Source organism: Dermochelys coriacea, chromosome 9, assembly GCF_009764565.3.
Source record: "Dermochelys coriacea isolate rDerCor1 chromosome 9, rDerCor1.pri.v4, whole genome shotgun sequence".
Lineage (NCBI taxonomy): Eukaryota > Metazoa > Chordata > Testudines > Dermochelyidae > Dermochelys > Dermochelys coriacea.
In genome coordinates this window covers 84,394,527-84,416,537 of record NC_050076.1, presented here as the reverse complement: position 1 = coordinate 84,416,537, position 22,011 = coordinate 84,394,527, and the positions used below count along the sequence as shown (strand labels likewise).

At 41.6% G+C, this 22,011-nt stretch overlaps 1 protein-coding gene across 1 annotated transcript; it reads right to left on the bottom strand.

Annotated features, from left to right (window-relative positions):
• Positions 1 to 1,635: 1,635 nt before the first annotated feature.
• Positions 1,636 to 17,119, bottom strand: FGF16 (fibroblast growth factor 16). The gene is made up of 4 exons (XM_038416842.2): positions 16,088 to 17,119; positions 8,480 to 8,583; positions 2,384 to 2,625; positions 1,636 to 2,043 (listed from the first exon to the last, which is right to left on the bottom strand). The coding sequence occupies exons 1-4, from the start codon at positions 16,359 to 16,361 to the stop codon at positions 1,980 to 1,982; spliced, it is 684 nt and encodes a 227-aa protein (XP_038272770.2). The 5' UTR covers positions 16,362 to 17,119; the 3' UTR covers positions 1,636 to 1,979.
• Positions 17,120 to 22,011: the final 4,892 nt, after the last annotated feature.

Below are 22,011 nucleotides of genomic sequence, written 5' to 3'. Positions count from 1 at the left end.
CCCATAGCTATTCATACAGCTCCTTAAAGGCAAAACTGAAAAACAACACTTAAAGATGAGGTTGCAAGCAAAACATTTTTAAAGCTACAGGTCTTGATTTTCTTTTACATATGGAGACATAAGTGTCTCAGACATTATTAGCTCTTTGGATTTAAAGTGCAGGTGAACTCTACAAAGTGCCCATGTAAAAATGGCACGTTCTTATTCAACAGACCTGCTCCCTATGTGTATTCAGAGTCAAACTTGCCAATGTCAATGTCAGAATATCAATTGGACTGTTAGCCCTATAGAGGCCATACAACTGAAGAGAAAGGGAGCTGGAATCTTGAGCTTAATCAGCAGAATTTGTTAATTTACTCTCCATCAGTTGAGGGTATAATACTGAACAGGTGATATCAAGGGCTTAGAAGATACTGGGCAATTTGTACTGTAAAACTTTTATCAGTGATAGTGCAGGTGGGGGACAAGAGCTAGAGAGAGACTAACTTAATTTTCCAGAGCTCAGGCTGAGTTTGCAGGTCTGGCAGGTAGAAAAACCACCTTTTAGCCCATGAGCCAATAAGTTCAGCTCTCTTCAGTGCAGCATTTAATCATAGTTAAGTGCTGTGCTAAATCAGAGTCTTAACTTGAAGACTGAGCACATTTGACATGGAATCGATGGGACAAAATTAACAAAGCATCCCATAAGGCGGTTTTCACAGAGGGCACCCTTCAGAGTTGGTGCTGATTCACGAAAGCATGTCAGAATAGCATGTGCTCCAGTGCTTCCCAGAATTAGGGCCTTTTAGCAGTAGCAATGAAGGTTGACTGGGAAGGAGCTGCCCATTTCTTGAGATGTTAATGCTGGACACAGGTTATTCTTCCAGCAATGCCCATTGCTGAAATTGTCATTACTATGATAAAGTAAATGTTTCCAAATACTCCAGAATGACTGTTTTAGGTTTTGCTATGTGTTTTCTCTCTGCAATGTCTCTGCCTGTGCTCATGTTTGACTATTTTTTGCAGCATTAATGCTGGGCTGGTTCGTTAGTCAGGAAGGTTGCTCAGTGTTCTGTTTAGTTTTTAGAATGGACCTGTAATCACTCCTGAATCCTGTCATGTGTACCGGAGTCCTCATTAACACTATATGGGTAAATACCGCATATCTGTCCAAACTCCTTTGAATTCCTTCAAGCTCTTTGCTATCCTGCAGCATTGGTTAGTTTAACATTTGTAAAGTACTTTGAAGACGCAAAGCACGGAGTGCTAAAATGCTAAAAGTGGTAAAGATGCGTTGAACATCGTTTCGCCTTAACTTCAGTTATGAATGAGAGCTCCTCATCCTTGTGCCTCTGTTGGAAGTCTTTTTGGAGCTAAATCTTTCCCAGCGTATCGTTTTATTTTGCCTATATTACTGCAACTGAGAAATGTCTGAGTGAAATCCTGGCTCCACTGAATTCATTGGGAGTTTTGCCCCCAACAAAACTTTATCTTGACCTGATCATGTGCTGCCTTTGAGTGCCACCTTTCATTAGCACTCGGTTTTATGGATTTGTGCTGCCCGTCACAGGGTTCTCATGGTTTCTTTGCCTCCACCTCAACCCAAAACACTGTAATGTTCGTTCTCATGGTAAGCGAACAAAACAAAGTAAGAAATCCACAATATAAAGACAACTTTATTGCCAATAAGCTCTTAAAACTCTTTTTTTTTCCTGTTTCAGTAGGACCTTATTCTTCCTGATGAAAATCCGGTCATAACATCTCTCATTAAAAATAAAATTATTTTGAAATAAATAAATATATAAAATAAATATCATATACATTTTATAAATAGTTTTGTCCTTATGCACAGTATCCATGCTTACATCTTAATAATGTTTCCCACCCTCACTCCCATCCTCAACAGCAGGAAAAAAAACACACATCAAAACCAGTCCATAATAATCCATGTTGCAAATTCCAGGGCCACTTCAACAGGGTACCATTTGAAGGGCATCTTCTTAAAACGTAACCATTCCAAGCTTACCAGCAGCATCTGTATCAGTTCTGTGGTCTTTTTCTTTCCTGTAATCAAGTTGTTGGGGTTCGTTTGTTTTTTTGTTTTGAATCATCATTGCATGTGAATATTCCACCTCTTTCATAACCTCCAGGTAAAGACAGTGAATGAAAATGAAAGATTATACGGAGGGCTCCCTCCCCATACCCTATCCCCCACCCCCACAAATAACCCAGCTTTGATATACACTTTAAACAATGAGGAACGGCAGTGTTGAATTCAAGGTAAGTGCTTTTCTATGTTATCTAAGTTTATAGGAATGATGGAATGACTATTAATATAGTGCTCCAGGAAAAAGCTTGGGAACCCAAGTATGTACATTGATTGGACAGCGGCAGGAAATATCACCTATAGTGGAAAAGATCTCTGTACGTTGCAGGTATTTTAGCAGGGTCCACGGGTCTGGGTAAAAAATGAGTGAACTTCTGGTGTCTCTTAGTCCTATATCCTTCACGAGGTGAGCCATCCTTGTTCAAAGCCACATAATACTGTCTCTCAGAGTCAGAATGTTTGTAGAGGGTCGAGGCATAGGTGTTGTACCAGTTTTCTTCAAACTGCTCTCGGAAAACGCACTCCCTCGTAAGTTTTTTCTGTGTTGGGGAGTGACGAGAAAGAGAGAAAAGACACATGCATGAACTTTATACTTGTAATTCTTTATAGATTGCATTTCCTCCTCATGTTGCACCTCAATTTCCTGAACTTTCTTGGCTTCCTAATTTTGGCTCCCCTGAGGCTGGCTGCTGCTCATTGTAAAGTACACCCTTGCAACATGCTTCATTTCCCATTCATTAATTCTAGAGCTAAGCCCAATATTATAAAAACCCCAATTCAAATACCCTTGAACTTTGAGAGGGAAGGCAGCAAAATCCAACCTGAGATCTGGATCTGAATTTTGCTGTTTTAAAAATAGGGTGAACCAAAACTCAAAACCTGAACATCCCTGGAATAAGGAGTGTTTGAGATCTGTATTTGACTGTTGCAGCTTTGCTACATCTTTAACGCAGGGAAAGACTCAGGCCTAAGATGGCATCACTGTGCTTTGTATGCTGCATGATACACAGCATTAAGGGCTGCTACAAGGAGATCCAATTTTGCCCATTACCTTAAGCACAAGACTTGTCAAAGGTACAGATATTTCTAGCTGACCAGTGATTAAAAGTGGAAAAGGGGGCAGTTAATTTCAAAGGTTTAAATAACCCTGAAATGCACTTTGAACTCTCAGAACACACAACCATATAAAATACAATAATGAAAGGACTATAATCTTTGGAAAAGCCAGAGAACTGTGGTCTGAGGCCATAAACATAATGGAAAAAGGTCTTTGTGCTCAGCTGCATAGTATTGTCCTACAGCCATGACACCAACCAATAATGGTTTGTAATGGGAACTGGGGCCCAGATCCCGGAGCATAGTGTGGCTGCTGTGTGCCCACACTGCCAGCCAAATCTTAGTCATAGGGTCAAAGGCCAGAAGGTACCACTTGATCCTTTAGTCTGAACCTCCTATATATCACAGTCCACTCCCAACACCTGCACATTAAACCCAACAATCCGAATGTGACCAAAGTATTACAGCCCACAGGAGACTAGAGTGTTGTGTGCCCCAGGCAGAGAATAACAAGGACTGAGGTCCCAGGGAAATGATTAAGTGAGATATACCCAGATAATCCTTGCAAGTAACTTGTACCCACTTGGTGCAGAAAGCAACCCCCCCCCAAAGGTCACTGCCAATCTGACCTGGGGGGAAATTCCTCCCAATACCACATATGCTGATCAGTTAGACCTGGGGTAGTCAATTATTTTTTGTCAAGGTCCAAATTTCTTGCTCAAGGTATAATCAAGGTCCAGACTCCAGAGAAAATAATAATTGAAAAAATAAGTAAATAAAAAGAGATTTTGGGGTCCATGCAAAAGAATGTGGCACTCCAGATTTGGCCTGCGGTCTGCCTATTTGACTACCCCGAGTTAGACAGTGAGCAAGAAATAGCCAGCTAAGCACCTGAGAGCACAAATACTCGGTGTCACTTCAGAGCCCCAGTCCCCCCTTCCAGTGTCCTATCTCCAGCTGTGGCCATCCTGATGCTTCAGAGGAAGGAGATTTAAAAAAAAAACACCTCCCAGAATACATTGGGGGAATCCCTTCCTGACTCCTGCTGGTGGTCCACTAAAACCCTGAAGCATGAGGTTTAGGAACATAAGAGATAAACTGGAAGTGAGCCCTCGGACTGCTGAGCCTCTGCCCAACCATCACAAGCAACCCCATCATGCAATTGCCCTCCAGGAATTTGTCCAGCTCTCTCTTAAAACTATTTAAGTTGTTTGCTCCCACAACTGCTACTGGGAGGCTGTTCTAGTCTGGCATGGAGCCAGTGTAATCAGCCATCAGAGGATCATCTCAGCACAGGGAAATTCTCAGGGTGACACAGAGTCACTGGAGTGACTAGGACATAGGGGACACCTGGGGCCTCCCTCTCTCCCATTGATATCTGTCTGCCATAACAGCATCTTGGGGCTTTTGGCTGCTGGCATTGACGTTAAACAACGTGCAAGTGACATGCACCAAGTTGACAGCGTTGCCTGGAGAGTAGTATATTGCTAACTGCAAAAGGACAGGTTAGATCTGTCACAGAAAGATTGCAATCAACCTTCTACATTTAGCAACATACAGATTTATTAAATGGAGAAAAAATGAAAGCGCTGAGGGAGTAGGTGGCTTTGATCTTTGGGGCTGTTAAATTCACACACACAAATTTATGCAAGACTAGCACAGAGAAAAATGATTTCCTTACTGAACCCTTACAAAAGACTGTTCTACAGCCACGTCCCAAAATATGGCCCTAAAGCCAGTACAAGAGATCATTTAATGGGCCTTTACTGTAGAATACTGTTATACCTTTTAATAAGGGAATCCTGGTCAAAGTGTTGACATCTCTTCCAATATTTGGTACTTTTCTTAAAGCCCTAGCTCTTGGAATCCTATGATTACAAGAGAATCTGTTTTCACCTTCTTTTTATTATTTTTTTAAAGAAAGTTTCTAGCCTTCATGATTGCAGAGAAAAGCTTGCAAATGTGACCCTGAAGCCAAATAAAATTAATACAAAAATATTTTATGTGTTATTTGTTTTAAATTCTCATGTTTTTTAACATTTGGGCTTGATGATACTGCTGTTACAGCCACCTGGCCAGTATGAAGAACATTTTCTAATGCACTGGTCTGTGGTGACAGAAAGGAAAATTCCAATAATATTGTACTGAAATTAACTCTTGTTACCATCTACGATTAAATGCAATTATATTGACATTTCTGTGGCATGAAATTAATGGATTCTGTAGTTTGTGGGACTGTCTGTTGCTTTAAAATGGCAAGTTCATCACTTCAAAGCAAAACAAGCAGAATGCAGGTTAGTTTCCTACATTTCAATAGTACAGCTTAAGGTTCTGACACCAAGAGATGGTGAGCACCCAACTCCTACTGACTTCAATAGGAGTTGTAGTAGCTGAACTCTTTTCAGAAGCAAGCCCTACTACTTCCTGAAGTACAATCTCATTTTTTGTTATCTGGTATAACTGTTGTTTAAATTAAATTAAAATTAAATTAATACCAAATGAAAAACAAGAGTGACAAGAATGCAGATTTAGGGTCCCTGCTATTGTGTGGTTTAAATTTTTCAGCCAACATTTTTCTCAGTACTTATATGCCAATAGACTCCAACAGGATCTCATAATGTTTCCCTAGACATTACCCCCTGAGGGCTCTGCATATGCCTTTTACAACAAGTGTAACTGCACATTCCATCCTTCTGGGCTGTCTTCCTAATCTGTGAACATGCGGCACATCAGTCGAGAGAAGAAGCTTTCTTCCTTTTGCCCTACTCTATGCATGTGTAATGCCACAAAGGACATTGATATACTATCCTCGCTTCTACCAAGATGCTTAGCAAAAATCAACCATCTAAGGTGGGGTAGGTTGAAGTGGGGAGGGATAGCTCAGTAGCTTGAAGGCAGAGGGAGTGGTTTGAGCATTGGCCTGCTAAACCCAGGATTGTGAGTTCAATCCTTGAGGGGGCCATTTAAGGATCTGGGGCAAAAATTGGAGATTGGCCCTGCTTTGAGCAGGGGGTTGGACTAGATGACCTCCTGAGATCCCTTCCAACCCTGATATTCTATGACACTTGAAGGCAGTGGATAATTATTAATGTATAGGTTATAAAAGAAAAAAACCAACAACCCAAACTGCCAGTAATTTGGAACCATTGAGTCCTGCTCATCACTAACCTACATAAATGTGTGAACTGATCATTGTTGCTCTCCTCTTTCCTCCTTTTATTTGTTATACTCATTTGGTGCATTTTATTTCAAATTAGATAAGTCTTCAGGGCAGAGAGTGTGTGCAGGGATGCATACTAGCATAATGGGGCCCCAATCCTAATGGAGGCTTTTGCTCACTAGGATGATTTAAATAGTTCATAATAATGATGATGTGGCAGGTTTTGATTTTGAGAAACAAGGCTAAGGTTTGAGCATCACCATATCATAAACCCTGTATCGCCTACATTGCACATGCCCTATATATTTAGACATGCAGTTAATAGCTTATCAGTCAGTTAAATATATGCAATATAGGTGAATTAATTTTACTAAAATGTGTAATTTAAATGTTTAAACTTAACACATAGCTCTCTGCATTTAAATTTTGGGGGATTTTATTTGGAGGAGTATTTTAAAGGATGTGAGGGGGAAAAGGGGAAAATACCTATGCACAGAAGCAGTTAAATTATCTCTCTTAGGCTTTGAAGTTCACACCTCATGAAGAGAAATGGGGTTTGTGCAAGTGGTAGTGTGTGGGGGCTGGTTTTCTATGAAGGTTTATACATCCGGATTACACCAGTTTAATGTACAGTGTGATTCTAAAATGATTTGGTTCAATAGTGTAAAAAGCTGGGTTGTCCTGTTTGTTTGAAGGCACTTAACTTCAATTTGGGTTAAATTGATTAGGAATGGATTTAAATTATACTGAAATAAGCTCCTTTTAAACAGAAATATAAGTGTGTCCACACATGGGTTTGCATTGTTTTAACTAAACCAGTGCAAATTTGTGTGTATAGAAAATGCCTGAAGGGGATTTATTTTGCTTTAGTTTAAGTCAATTAGCTCAAACCAATTCCTGAACTGAAAGAACACACTCTTAAACTGAAATTAAAGGCTGAAACCCTGGCCATATTGAAGTCAATGGCAATTTTGCTATTGACTTCAATCGGGGTTAGGTTATCATCTGGAGCATCCACAAAGAGATTTGCACTGGTTTAACGAATCAGTTTAAAACCTGATTTAAGTTAAAATTGATGCAGTTTTCTCATGTAGACTCAGTCTAATTTTGATGGATTGTGCTGGGTGTATTTTAGTAAGACATTTACAGTCTCGATTCTGCCGCAGCCCAGGGACCTGTTTCATCAGGCAGAGACACTATACTATGGGAATGTCACAAAGGGGGTGGAGCTTCATTAACTTCTACTAAAAGTCTTAGCTGATGTCTGTGCCAAAGGATTTTTCAATCACAGAACTTTCTATCCTTCCCTGTCTCCAAATCAGTGCTACCAAGGCCTGATTCCTCTGTAAGAACCATTTACAGGCATTGTTTGGAGGGATTTTTCAGCTATTTTGGAGTTATTGGTAAGCAAAACAAGTCTCTCTTCTTCATCAATTTTAAACAGGCTGAAGTGACTTTCCAATGGGATGAGACCAAGCATGGAAAATGTCAATGCCAAAGGGGCATTTTTTAGAATGTTATGAGAACACAGGAGTTGTAATGAAAGTCCCACCATAGCTTTAAGTACAGCTTTCATTATTGAAAAGCTATAATATAAATGTATGCATCTGCAGATGTAAATATATATTCCTGTGTGAACCCAGATCATTCAAAGTGACACACTGTTCAGATGAGAGAACACAAACACACACCCTGATGGTGTGCTATAATTTATTGCCTGGCCTTTAGTTTATGATCACCACAATATCCCTGAATGGCAGAACCACAAGTGAGCCACACAAAGCTCCCAAACAAAGGCTAATAATAAAAGCTGTATACCCATCATGTTCTTGTCTGTTTTCTTTATCCCAAATATTTGTCAGGTTTTGTTAGAGCTTGGGTTGGTCTCTCTCTCTGCTTTTTTCTACTTCAACTTTGGTTGAACTATGACAACTATGACAACAATGGAATAATTGATATGGGTGGAGCTACATGACATCCACAGATGCAGTACAGAGTCATTTGATTGGTTGTAACAGGCTTGCAGATGACCATGTACTTAGGGAAGGCTGGCAGCTTATGTGGTGACCCTGTTGGACTCTCGTACGTTATGTGGGCAGTACGCAGGCTAGCCCAGCTCTCGGAAGGCACTGTGCAAGTTTTATAGTATTACAATGATTATGAAACCTCAAACTTACCGACCCATACAGCTCGCCTCTCTCATTCATTCCGAGGTAGAGTCCTGAATCCACCCCACGGATACTAACCAGCCCCACCGCCAGGCTAATGAACTCCAGAATCCCTAAAGAAGAGGAATACAGATCATTCAGAGAACAGAACTGACACCAGGTACAAGTGACAAAAATAAATCAGCCTTCCCCGGCCTGTTGGAAGAGCTCTTTGTTTACAGGGCGTTTCTATGGGCCCTGACTCTCCTCTTGCTCACACAAATGTAACCCACTGACTTGCACTCTGAAATCCTCACCTGTGAAGCATTACGATAGCCTTACAAAGTTTAACTTCCTCAGGGAGAGTAATCCTTTATTAGTAAAGTATCATTAGTTTCCTTACCAGTCCCTGCAGGATGGGACAGGTGAGTATTTTGGGCCTGGTCTGATAACTGTCCTTAACATTCTGGAAGGCTCTACAGGAACAATGTTTATTATCCACTGAAAGTTAGGTGGTGATGATCCCCACCATGCTTTCTGTTTGTGGACAGTCTGAGGGGACTGGCTCAGCGGAAACCCCTTTGGAGGTTTGCAGGGACGGCATGGCAGGGCTACGGACGATTTCCCTCTCTCTTGGTTCAGAGGTTGGTTATGTACTTGTGTCTGCGTGTGTGTGCGCGCGCAGGCATCTCAACGAATTCACTGGGAGCTATGGCATGGAAGAGAAGAGTGTGTTCACTCCCCCAGTCCAAGCTTCTGTTTAAACTGATGGGAGAGAGATTTCCACTGACAGAACATCTCCCTCCTTCTAACCTTTCATACAGCTCTGAATCTATTACCACAGCTCCTAGAACGTCCAGCCCGGGATGAGCACACCTCCCGCACCCCGCTCACGTTACCTCACACGGCTCCTCATGTGCGTGTGCCCCGGAATTCTCAAGGCACCACGTGGGGTGAGTTCGGTCATCTACCACCTGCTGACTTTACTGGGAGTTGCGTGGCTTGAAACCCATCCCTCCAGCTGCACCTGCTTTTGACTCTTTGGAAATGTACCTTCCAGTATGTCCGGTGCATCGCTCATATAACAAGGACGGTATGGCTAAATATAGGACAGATGTCCCACTTTCCCTCCACTCCCTCAATCATAGGGTGGGTAGCCTTCTCACTCAGCTATGCTGGCAGCTAAACTAGTGGCAATAAGGTAGACTTCCTAGTTTAACTTAAATTTTGCTCCCACAGATAAGCTGTTTTTTGGTTTTACTTCCCAGCTCGTGCCTTGACACTTGTGTGGTGTTAGAATTATTCCACCAGCAGCTATAAGACTGGCAGCTTAGTGCCCTTCTGTTACATTTGCTAGCTGTGAATGTAGTCCCAATTTAATCTCTCCACCCTATTGACTAACATACCGGGGACCCGATCCAACTTCCAATAAAGTCAGCAAGAGCTGCTGGGTGTTGAGCACTTTTGGAAACCAGTCACTTATTTAGGAGTTGAAATATGGACTTCAGAGCCAAAATGTAGACTTCTGTTTTTTTTTAAATCTTGACCTAAATGTTCTTAATGGATTGGCACACACATTTTCTAGAGGGTTAAATCTGCAGCTATATTCCGTTTGGGAAAACCTATCCTTCCTATGACCCCAGACTCGCTTCTGCCACTGAAGTGAGTCACCTTGTTGTGACTCTAGTACAAAAAAATGGAAGAATACAAATTGTTTCCTTACATTCTGTGCTTTCTACAAAGGGATATGTGGCAGGATCCAGAAATTACCAGTGCTTGTTTTCTAGCAAGCAGGGAGTTAACTCCTACCTTAGACAAAAGTCTCAGTCAGACAGTCTGGGGCAATACAGGGGACTCTTTAAGAACAGGCCTTTGGTACTCAGCAAGGGTGGGCGGGGGGCTTTTTAGAAGGCCCATTGGACACAGACTGGCTTGTGCTCTAGACTGCGGAGGTTTTCTGCTCACTACTGATATGTTTTCTGGGAGGTGGCACGATCCAGTGAACTGGGAGTCGAGGCCTAGCTTCTATTTCTTCCTCTGTAAGTCGCTAATTCTGTAACGTGGGGCAAGTTACTTAACCTCTGTTCCTTTGCAAAGCGCTTTAAGATGTCCGGGTGTAAAGGGCTATATAACTGTTATGCTACACCATTTTGTTTTCTTATTGTACATACTGACCTTTAATCCATAAGAATCCCTTTCCTAGATGTAGAGACCATACTGAATGAGACTATTTTTATTTATTCTATTTTTTTGTTGCTGAAGCAACAAATTCAGTTCACCAATTTATAATACTTTGGGGGTTTATTGCATTTGTGTTGAGCACATTTATCCTCTTGCAGTTTCACAATCAGCAACATTTGGGATGGGACATGAGGCCAAGGGGATTAATAAATAAAAGGGTGGGAGGGAGTTTTAAATTGACTGGGCAAAGTCTGAATGAGATGCTCACATAAGGGAATAGGAATATAGCACTATCTTAGAAACTAGGAGCCTCTTTCTCACCCAGTAAGATTCATTTTTATCTGAGTGAGAAATGCCTGAAAATGTTTGAGAACCGTGAATCTATCTTAAGTACTTATACCACCCCCCCATTTCCATAGCATCTAAGTGCCTCATAACACCCTTGTGAGAGATGTACTATTACCCCCGCTTTACAGATGGGGAAGTGAAGCACAGAAAGTCTAAGTGACTTGTCCAAGGTACAACAGGAAGACTATAACACAGCTGGGAATTGAACCATAATTTCCCAAGTCATAGACTAGCATCTTACGCACTAAACTCTCCTTCTCCTTTCCAAAATGGATGGGTAAACAAATACTTATCCTACTCTGGGGTAGATGTCTACCTCTATTTTTGCAGGCACTTAACTCTCTTCTGGTATACTCATGACAAACTCTTCTGACAATGTCACTTGTAATATTCTTCTTTTCTGATCATTCGAGTGGCACTTAGAGAAGCGAACCAAAGACAACTATGTTGAAATAACATTAAGAGTGTAACTTAAACCCACAAAAGTCAGGAGAGAGAGTGAAGGCTGAAAAAAAATGTGGGCAGACATCCATCTTGTCCTTAACTCACTCCAATTGCTAGACAAAATTGCAGCTTTATGCCTCTGATCTCCACCAGCACAGGGAGTGGCCACTGGGGTTAGATCAAGAATTTACTTTCTAACTGTAGTGGGGTGTGTTTATGGAAGTACGTGATTTTCTTTTCCAACACTTGTCTCTTCTTTTGTTGCTTGATTATTCATTCTGCTTGCTCTTTGAGCCCCTCTACATAATATTCAGAGAGATTTAACTAGAACTATTGCTGGATGAAGTAAATACTGAAGGGATGAATAATCTTCTAGCCTCCTTTTTAATGGCCAGATCCCACTCACTGTTACATTACTAAATGAATGTTTAAGGAACTGTTCAGCTGGCTGCACCTGTCTCTTTTTGCACAACTATATCCATGTGCCTGGGTGTAGAAATATCAGATGTTGTACTGATCTCTACAAACCTAAAGCTTCAGCTAAAAACCTCAACAACTGTTTGGGAACAGGTGCACTAAAGTATGAATGTCAAAGTCTTCAGAGGAGCTTCCTCTACAGATTTCACTAGCTTCCCCTCAAAAAAAAAACAAAAACACTTCAATACAGACTTTTTAGATCCGTGCCTGGGGGAGTTCTGTTTGCTGTCCTTATTACTCTTAAGTCTAAACTTCGACAGCCTGATTCTTTTTTCAGGGCTTGTCTACACTGGCAATTTACAGCAGGGCAACTTTCTCACTCAGGGGTGTGAAAAAACACCCCCTTGAGTGCAAGTTTCAGCACTGTAAAAGCGCCAGTGTAGACAGTCACTAGAACTGGGAGCCGCGCTCCCAGCACTGGGAGCTACACCACTCGTGGAGGTGGGGTTTTTTTAGAGCGCTGGGCGAGCTCTCTCCCAGTACTGCGCCATCACCACACAAGCCACGTTAAAGCTACACTTGTAGATTAGATTACCTGTAACTTTGTTGAAGTCAGTGGAGTAACACTAGTGTAAAACTGGCATAAGTCAGAAGAGAATTGATCCCTGGTTGCAAGGAGTTCCCCAGTAGGTCTAGCTTTCACATAAGGAGTGTTTCTCCCTGGGGAACTGATATCAATTCAAAATCCCTTCCAGATTTCTGCTAATCATCCATTTCTTTGGTATAGGAAAAGGTCTTGGTAGACCAGTAATAACTGAGATATGGTTTCAAATTCTTCCAGTTTCATCTATGATTCTTTAGGTAGGGCTACTAGTTTTGGCTGACATCTGGGAACTTCTCCAACATGAGACCTAGCTTTGCTCTACAAATCCTGGAGAGTCTTTCTCCAGGATCCTGAGCTAATCCTATTCAAAGAGGAATGTGCTTCAACCTATAGGCTACAGTATTCTCCATAAATATGACCCTGTTACCTTCTTTATTTCCTATGGACATATCTCTTGAATCCCACACTAGGCCTCCCTCCCTTTGCCCCCAGAGGCTAGGAGCTCCCCATCATATTACTCTGATAGCATTTTGCTTTGTTGTCTTACTTTAAAGAAAACTTTTAAGTCTTGTACAGATTTAGACTCTGCACTTTGGGGATGGATCAATAGAGGATGGTGCAGACACAGTACACTTTTTCCTGAACCCCATCCAACATTATGAGATAGATAACAAGTCCAGTTCCACCCCTTATTCCAGCTGCAGTTGGATAGATGCCATGGCTGTGGTGTCCCAGAGTGTTATCCTTGGAGTGGATCTAATTATCTGCTTAGGAGGTCAGGGTGCACCTTCCCAGTCTATGGGTCCTGTCAAGCTAGCACCCAAATCTCAGGAGTTTCTAAATCTGGCCACATTAAACTTAGTACCCTAAAGTAAACCCCATCTTTGGCTGTAATCTAGGTCCTTCACCATGCTTTTCCACTTCCCAAGAATTGTGTAGTTTGCCTATTTCTGTAATAATTCATTGTCTTCTGACTGGTGCAAGCAAAATTCAGGAATGCATTGGTACATGAAATTCTAATGGAAACCAGACCAGTTACATTGGAATTTAAATATTCATGGCTACTGAATGCAGATGGTGAATACAGTGTGCCAATACATTATTACTTCGCGTCTCTGTTGCAGCTAAGCTCAGTCCAACTTTATCTGAACATGAGGATTCCAGTGTAATCCTCTGGGGTCTTGCCCTGCAATTATAACAAATAACTATTTATTTTACGCTGCCTTTGGGAAAACCCCGAAGGAGAAATCTGTAATATTTTATATCTGACGTCTGGTCTAGTTTACGTAGCTGGATGCCGACTAGTAAAACACTTATGGAATGCTAACGTTTCAATTTATTGCACACATACTATGATTAACTCTTAATCTTAACCTTGCAAAACTAATGAAACGTATTTGCTTGTTTTAATATCTGCAGTTTCCAAACTTTGTTTAGGGACAAATTTATTTTATCTTAAGCTTCAAAAAGTGGAACTGGGTGAGGTTCTGTCATTAGATGCTGATAGTTTATTTGTCTAAAGATGTGTAAAAAGTGAGCAGAAAAGTAGCAATAAAGTGGCAGAAGTAGATAAAAAATATACAATAGATACAAAGGACTTTCTTTCAGTTCCTCTTAATATGGGAACCCATCACATGCTGTGAGATGAAAGGGAAAAGGTATGTGTCTTTCGGGAGGTAATTAAAGAGCACTTGCCCCATGAGCCTATTACTACCTTACTCTGACCTGTGGGTTATGACTTTTTTGTTGATTTAGGCAAGGACATGCTACCTGCACCTGGTGTTTATGCAAGGTACGGTATACAGTCAGGGGTTTTGGTTTTTTTGTTTGATTCCAATCACTTCAAAATCCTTGCCTTCAAACAACAACAAAAATATTCATAAACTATTATTTCTCAGATCAAATGTATGAGTAACAAAGCTTAGAAGACAGAATAGAAATCCTTTCAGTGAGGAATTAAATTATTGCAAGCCACAAAAAGTCACAAGAATGTTTCTTGCAACCTGCTGACTGTACACTTGAGATTACCAACTTGGGACTTGTTGATAGTTTACACAGACACCTGCACAATTTGCCAAAGTAGCAGGAGTTTTTCTTAACTCTGTTCAGACTTACTGTACTTCTGTGCCTGTGGCTTGAGATGCATTTTTCAAAGATTACATAACAGTCTCATTAGAGATCTGTGAGTTTCTGTGATACTAATACAGACTCTGAAGTCTTTTCCATCTTTGCCCTGGATGCTAGGTAAATCAGCAATGTTCTGTCTATTCTCATTTCATTTTTCCTCCTTCTGAAGGTTAAGGTCACCAAATATTTTCTCAAAAAAAAATCTTTCTGCCCTGCTGATTCTGCTTTGGGGACATTCTTAATGGCTATGGAAGTAAGGCAAAAGAAAGGACTTTAGCCCACAAACTCTGCAAAGGCAAAAAACCCACAAGATTTGTTTTTGTTTGTTTTCCCAGAGTGCTGTCTCTTCTTTCTTTTGCCTTTAGAGCTGCGCTGTGCTTCAGAGGTTCCAAAAGAGCTGAAGTAGCCAGCAAGTTGCTTTTTTAAAAAAAATCATGTTTTTGTGCACCTGCAGAATGACTTAGCACTGGTAGAATAGGAAATTGAAAATAAAAATGCCCAAATTTCTGGGGAGTGAGCGCATTTGTTTAGAATTCTAATTATATCCATTCCAGGGATGATTTATATTAATAGTGTAATTAGTTTTGCATGTGAGACAGGCGGCTGGGCTCTTTGAACAAGTTCATAAAGAAAACAGGCAGCCTCAGAGCCATCCCGTGTATTGAGCAGAGAAAAGACACCTGTTTCTTGGATGGGGGAAGATGTGGAGACAACTCTCCCACTTGGAGGGGGGAGAAAAGGGGGTCAACCCCTCACTTTCGGGGGGGGGGGAGATCACAAGGATGCATTGCATCGTGTTCAATGAGGAATTTTATAAAAGGTCGAAAAGAAACAGGAATGAGCCGAGGCAAACACGTGGTTTGGAAGCTAACCAAGTTCGGGATTTTAAGGCTGTAAACAGTGTTAACAAGGTGACTCGCTATTCTTCTGCACGACTCCAGGGAACTTTTCCGCAAGATAAGGTGCCCTCACCTACTGTCTCACCGCCAGGAAAGGACTCGGAGCCAGGCACCGAAACCCCTAGGGATTAACCTGCGCCCACAAAAGCTTTTGCACCCTCCCCAGTTTCCCTGGCTGTGTTCAGGCAGGACAGATCTCTCCCCAGAATCCTCACTGCATCTCTCCCCCTCCTTCCTCCGCTTCCCAGTGTGGGAATCTTGATTTGGCGTTTGAATCCGTGAACCCCAGTCGGACCAGGCAGGCAGAGAAGATTCCCTGATACGCCTGTAGCAATGCAAAGAATGCGGAGCTTGTCTTCTGCTCAAACGCAGGGGGAAGAAGTGCAAAAAGCATATTTGGCACATGCAAAAAGAATGTGGAGGCAAATGGAGGTGAACTCAGGATCCTCAACCTGCTTTGTCTGGGACAGCAGGAAACTCAGACCAGACCCTAAGCAATCAGTGGAAAAGCGAGACTGGAACACCCCGCCCTTGCATTCTCTCTCCCCCCCCCCCCCCCAGCAGCTCCCACACGTATAAGGAAAAATCAGTGATAAAGAATATAAGCCCCTTTCTTACCGAATCTGCTGTGGTCCTGCCTGGTGCCATGCACCGTGCCATTGGGGAAGATTTCCAGATGGAAGCCCGTCCTGCAGTAAAGCTGCCTCCGCCTGAGGATACCTTTAAGGTGGGCAAAGTCAGTGGGAGATCCCCTCTGGAGCCTTCCTTCAATCTGTCCCAATCTCTCATTCAAAAAACCAGGAGAATCAGCTAAAGCAACATTCCCAAGAGAGGAGGAAAATCCATGCAAATCCAAATCCAGAGATCCAAGAAAGCCCCCTACCTCAGCCATCGCAATAGCAGAGAGAGCGTGTGTGTATGTGTGAAAGAGTGAGAATAGTGAATGTCCGTGCAAACAATAAAAAATTGCTGGTCTTTTAAAAAAATGTGTGTGTGTGAGTGTATTATATATAACTAACCAGCTGTGAGCTTGGCTGCCTTCAAGTAACTTCTCTACCCTCTCACAGTGTCTGATTTGAACGCCTGACCTTGCTTTGAATAAAAGTATTGTTTTTCCTTTGCATTGATCTCCTCTTGCCTTTCATAGCTGGATATGTCCAGCTATCAGATGCAAACTGCACTTTATATACATACACACTCCCCTTACATTGACATATTGGATATTTAAATGCAAGCCACACCTCACTGGCATCCCCTTTGGCTATTGCTTTTTTTTTTTTTTCTTTTTCTTCTTCTCTGATCCATTTGGCTTTTTTTTTTTAAAGAGAGAGAGAGAGAGAGAAGAGGGAAAAAAAGCTTCACTCCCTCTTTTATTATGAAAAAATGGCAGGAAAAGGCTACACATTGCACTGAGGCATAACAGTTTTTGGCAGGTTCTTGTAAAACTGCTGATGAAATCATGGAGCCCTGTGTATGCAACCCTACTGATACACAGACTGCGCATTGCTGCTGGCTATCCAAAACACTTTGTGCGCGTGTAGCAGTTTGTCTTTCCCCTTCCTTCAGTTCAGTGTGTCTGTTTAGTTATACCAAGCATACTACTTTCACAAAGAAACCAACTTTCCCATCCCCCATCTCCTATTTTTCACACCCACCCTAAATTAATCACATTAAAAACCCTTTCCTATTCAGAAATCTGTATTTCAGTCAAAGGTTTTATTTTGTGGGGCTGAGGTTGGGGTTTGGAAGGGGAATACATTTCAGACACTTTTTTTGCAACATTAGACCCATCTGTAATTTTTTGCCCTGCACAACAGACATAGTGGTAGTGGGGGAGGGAAGATAACATGTAAGGAGAAAACTTTAGAAGCATTTTTCAGCTAAATATGTAAAAACTGAAAGAGATCTTTTTGAAAAATGATACTTCAGATTTTATTACTTGATTTTACAAGCCACTTGAGAGAAGAATATATGGAAGGAGTTTCCAAGCCTGTTGTGGGCTTTCTCCCCACCTTTTTCATGTTGGAAACAGGTGTTTCCTAGCTCTCTCTTGCCCTGTGACACTGTATCTGTAACAGCAGCTGCGGGGCGAGCTGCAGACAGACAGAGTCAGGCACAGGGAGACATGGGGACCAGAAAATGCGTGGAAAAAAAAACTGCACAGGAGGAGAGCTTGAACCCTGCTTTGATGCAATAAAATGGACATTTTTTCAGAGCTCCTTTTCCCTCTCCGTCCCCCCGCTTTAGCCCTACCACCCCCACTTTCTGGGCTGCACGGGCAGACAGCAGAGGACTCCCAAAGGCAAGGAGTGTGTGTGCTCTTGACCACTAGAAGGCGCTGTCGCTCGCTGTATTGCTTGGTAGCAGCGCTCCTGTCCTTCCACTTGGCCTGTGTGTGGTGCGGGGACCTCGCCGTCCCCCTCCCCAAGTCGGCTTGGAGTGGGGAGGGTCAAGGCGATCTGCTCTCTACCGCCGCCCGCTGGAGAGCAGCAGGGCAGCGCTTAGAGCCAGGGGAAGCAGACAGCCTGCCATGGAGACACAGCAAAGGGGATTAAAAACAATAGCTACAGGGAGCTGAAAATGCTGGGAGATTAATGTCCCTAAAACAACTCCCCCCCCGTCAACCAACCCCCCCCCCACTATTTAATGTCAGCTTTTCCGAGGAAAATAATTCCTTCCAACAACACTTTGTCCTTCCCCTCCCACTGTCCAGCCAAGCCCATCACACCCCTTAACAGACATGACTAGAACCTCCCAACATCGCTGTGAGGGGAGGGGAGCATTATCCCCATTGTATGGAGGGGTAAACCAAGGCACAAAGTGGTGCAGCGACTTGCTGAAGGACAAAAAACAAGAGGAACAGAAGCCAGGAGTCCTGATTGGCAGTCTGCTGCTCTACGCCTCCCTAGACTCGTCTTTTCTTATGTGAAATATAATAAATCACTAACAATAAAAGTGAAATAACAGCCCAAGTTTTTGTCTGGAGCAGAGGTAGAAACAGGTTTTAAATGAGGGCTATTGTGTCCAAGAGATATGGCTGTCAGTGGATGACTGGAATTTGGGCTGATGTTAACAGTGATATTTGAAGCATAAAAGGATTTTTTTTTAAATATCTTCCTGGAATGTAACAGAAATTTAACAATTGCCTTTCACTGTCTGTTCTTACATTGGAGAAATTATCTCTTGGTGGGCAAAAAATTCTGTTGGTGGATGACTGAAGAATAGACTGTACAGGGTGAAAATGGCAAAAGTCCAAGATAAAAACAAACCCTATCAAGTTAAATAATCATTAAGGTCTAATAGTGCAAACTCTACTAGGTGTAATGCTAACAGTCAACAGGGATACTCACAATGGAGAACACTGTGAGTGAAATCTTGGTCCCACTGAAGTTAATAGGAGTTTTGTCACTGATTTAACTGGGGCCAGGATTTCCTCTTATTTCTGGAAGTAAGTGTTTAAAGAGTCAGGGCCTAGATATATTAGAAAAAGGAGAGAGAGAGACTCCTTCATAATGGGCCTGATCCATACCCCACCAAAGGTAATAGGCTTCTCTTTCCATGGACTTCAAGGGGCTTTGGATCAGGTCCAATATCCTTAAACCAAATCAAAAGGAGGACTAGAGGAGCATTCAGGAAACTGACTAGGGGTACTAGGGTTCAATTACATTACAGTAAAATCCAGTATTTAATAAAAAACACAAACCTACATGTTTAATGTAAAACAAAAGCAGGGAAATCCCCAGCCCAGGCTGACATTCCTCTCTTAACTCTGGTGATTATGATTAGCTTTTGCAGTGTCTGCAATATGGTCTGTAGGAAATTATATAGCCCACTAAAACAATGCAGGATGTTTAGGCACAATAGAGTGATGGGAAGGTAGCTTTCACTTCCTTTTTTGTCTTTAATTTCCTGTTTTTTGCTAAGAGGATGAAAAAAGAGTAGAGAAATTTGTTTCCTGCAGTGTTACAAAATATATATAATTTAAATTTGAGGGTCTGGATTGATGTCTTTAAAGGAGGAACACACAGTTAGCTATTTTCCCATGTATTGTATAGAATATAATTTTGTATTAATTTATTTCTTAAAATGCAGGAGAAAATTATATACAACATGTGCCACAATACAGGGGAAAACTATAATTCTATATAATACGTTGCATATATGTTATAATCCATCTAGTTTCCCCCAGGTTTATGCATTGATTGAAGTGTATATTGTCTACTGGGAGAATTGGAGTGATTACAGCCAAATTAATCTCTTTCTATTTAAACAAGTTTGCCGCAATATTTATATTCATTTGAGCATAATGGATCTTTCAGAGCAATTACCATCTATTGTGGGAATGCACATTTAGCCCAGTAGTAAAACTCCTAATTACATTTATTTGTTAAATAATTACTGTTCATAGGCAACAGCAACATTTGATATCTCACCTACTGATTGTAAAATCAAAGGCTTTGATCCTGCAATTGACTCTTCACAGGCACAGGACTGCACCCATCTGCAACAAATTGCAGGACAGGGGGTCAGAGTTATAGATTCATAGATACTAAGGTCAGAAGGGTCCATTCTGATCATCTAGTCTGACCTCCTGCACAGCGCAGGCCACAGAATCTCACCCACCCACTCCTATGAAAAACCTCACCTATGTCTGAGCTATTTAAGTCCTCAAATCGTGGTTTAAAGACTTCAAGGAGCAGAGAAGCCTCCCTCAAGTGACCCGTGCCCCATGCTACAGAGGGAGGCGAAAAACCTCCAGGGCCTCTCCAATCTGCCCTGGAGGAAAATTCCTTCCCGACCGCAAATATGGCGATCAGCTAAACCCTGAACATATGGGCAAGATTCACCAACCAGATACTAAAGAAAATTCTTTCCTGGGTAACTCAGATCCCATCCATCTAATATCCCATCTCAGGGGATTAGTCCTATTTACCCTGAATATTTAAAGATCAATTACTTACTAAAATCCCATTATCCCATCATACCATCTCCTCCATAAACTTATCGAGTAGAATCTTAAAACCAGATAGATCTTTTGCCCCCACTGCTTCCCTTGGAAGGCTATTCCAAAACTTCACTCCTCTGATGGTTAGAAACCTTCGTCTAATTTCAAGTCTAAACTTCCTGGTGGCCAGTTTATACCCATTTTGTTCTTGTGTCCACATTGGTGCTGAGCTTAAATAATTCCTCTCCCTCTCCTGTATTTATCCCTCTGATATATTTATAGACTTATAAATTAGTTAGAAAAGAGTAAAATAAATAAAATAATCACACCCTTATACTGTAAATCCTCTGCCCAAGACAATGTCATTGATAAAGAATCCAGGTAGGGTTGCCAGTTTTGGTTAGATCTTTTCCTAGAGATTTTATCACATGACATAATCTTTAACTCCTGAAGACACCAGGCCAATCCTGGAGGGTTGGCAACCCTACCTAGGCCTGGATAAACATTTTTTTAATACCATTGATAGCTATGGCCACATATAAGAAATCAGATATATGAGGAACAAGACAATTTAGAGAATAAGGAAACATCGTGGAGACCCTTTTCACTGTATTATAATAATACCTTCACCTCTCTAGCACCTCCCATCCAAGGATCTGAGTGCACTGTACACATTTTTTCTGAATTAAGACTCACAACCCCATTCTGTGAAGTAGTGAATAAACACATTTTCTTAATGGGGAGATTTTATTAAATCCTTTAATTGACCTTGATTCAATTTGTTGTTTAATTTATGAGTGTAATTATTGCGGTATCATTTAAAAGCTCCAATCTCAAATGAGGACTCTATTGTGCTAGGTCCTCTACAAACACAAAACAAAAATACAGCCCCTGCCCCAAGGAATCCTAGGGACTTTACTTACGGAAGGAGTCCTATTGATGTACATGACATGAACAAGGTGAGTACCTCATATTTTATTTAATTATGGTTAGAGTTGGTGGCAGAGCCAGGATTAGAATCCAATGCTAAACCTGTCACATTTGGGTGCCTAAGTTTAGGAGACAAATCTGTAACTAGGCACCTAATTAAGTGGCCTGATTTTCACAGGTGATGAGCGCCCACACTCTCATTTATTTAGGCACCCAGACATGGATAAGTTTTAAAATAGTGGCATTAACATTTAGGAAACTCAACTCGCCAGGTAGCACAGCTCATTCAGAAGCCATGATATTATTATCTCCCCTGTGAAGAGGAATTATTGCTACCTGGTGACTAGGAAATCTATATCCTCGTGAAGGAGGCACTCTATGAATGACAGCTCCTTCTTAGTTCCACTCTATTTGGGAGTTGCAAGTGCTCAGCACCTCTGAAAATCAGGCTTCTTATTTAGGTGGGTAAATGTGGATTTAAGAATCTGGCTTGAGGCACTCAAGCTAATACACCTCAGGAGCCTAAAGAATTTTGATCTGTATATCCAAACTCCCCTGCTCCAATCCCTTGATAATTAGTGTGGTATGAGAATCTCAATCAGGAAAAGGGCATGCTTCTTTACTCAAGGAGAGCACTGCATGTTACAGTGGGCTCCATTTCTAAGTG

What these genes read in the sequence shown, in the direction of transcription:
- FGF16 (XM_038416842.2), bottom strand. Translation starts at nt 16,361, where the DNA reads ATGGCTGAGGTAGGGGGCTTTCTTGGATCTCTGGATTTGGATTTGCAT. An exon ending in GAGGCGAGCTGTATGGGTCG is followed by an intron (nt 2,626 to 8,479) that starts GTAAGTTTGAGG and finishes TCCCCAACACAG; the next exon opens with AAAAAACTTACGAGGGAGTG. An exon ending in AGAGATCTTTTCCACTATAG is followed by an intron (nt 2,044 to 2,383) that starts GTGATATTTCCT and finishes ACTTGATTACAG; the next exon opens with GAAAGAAAAAGACCACAGAA.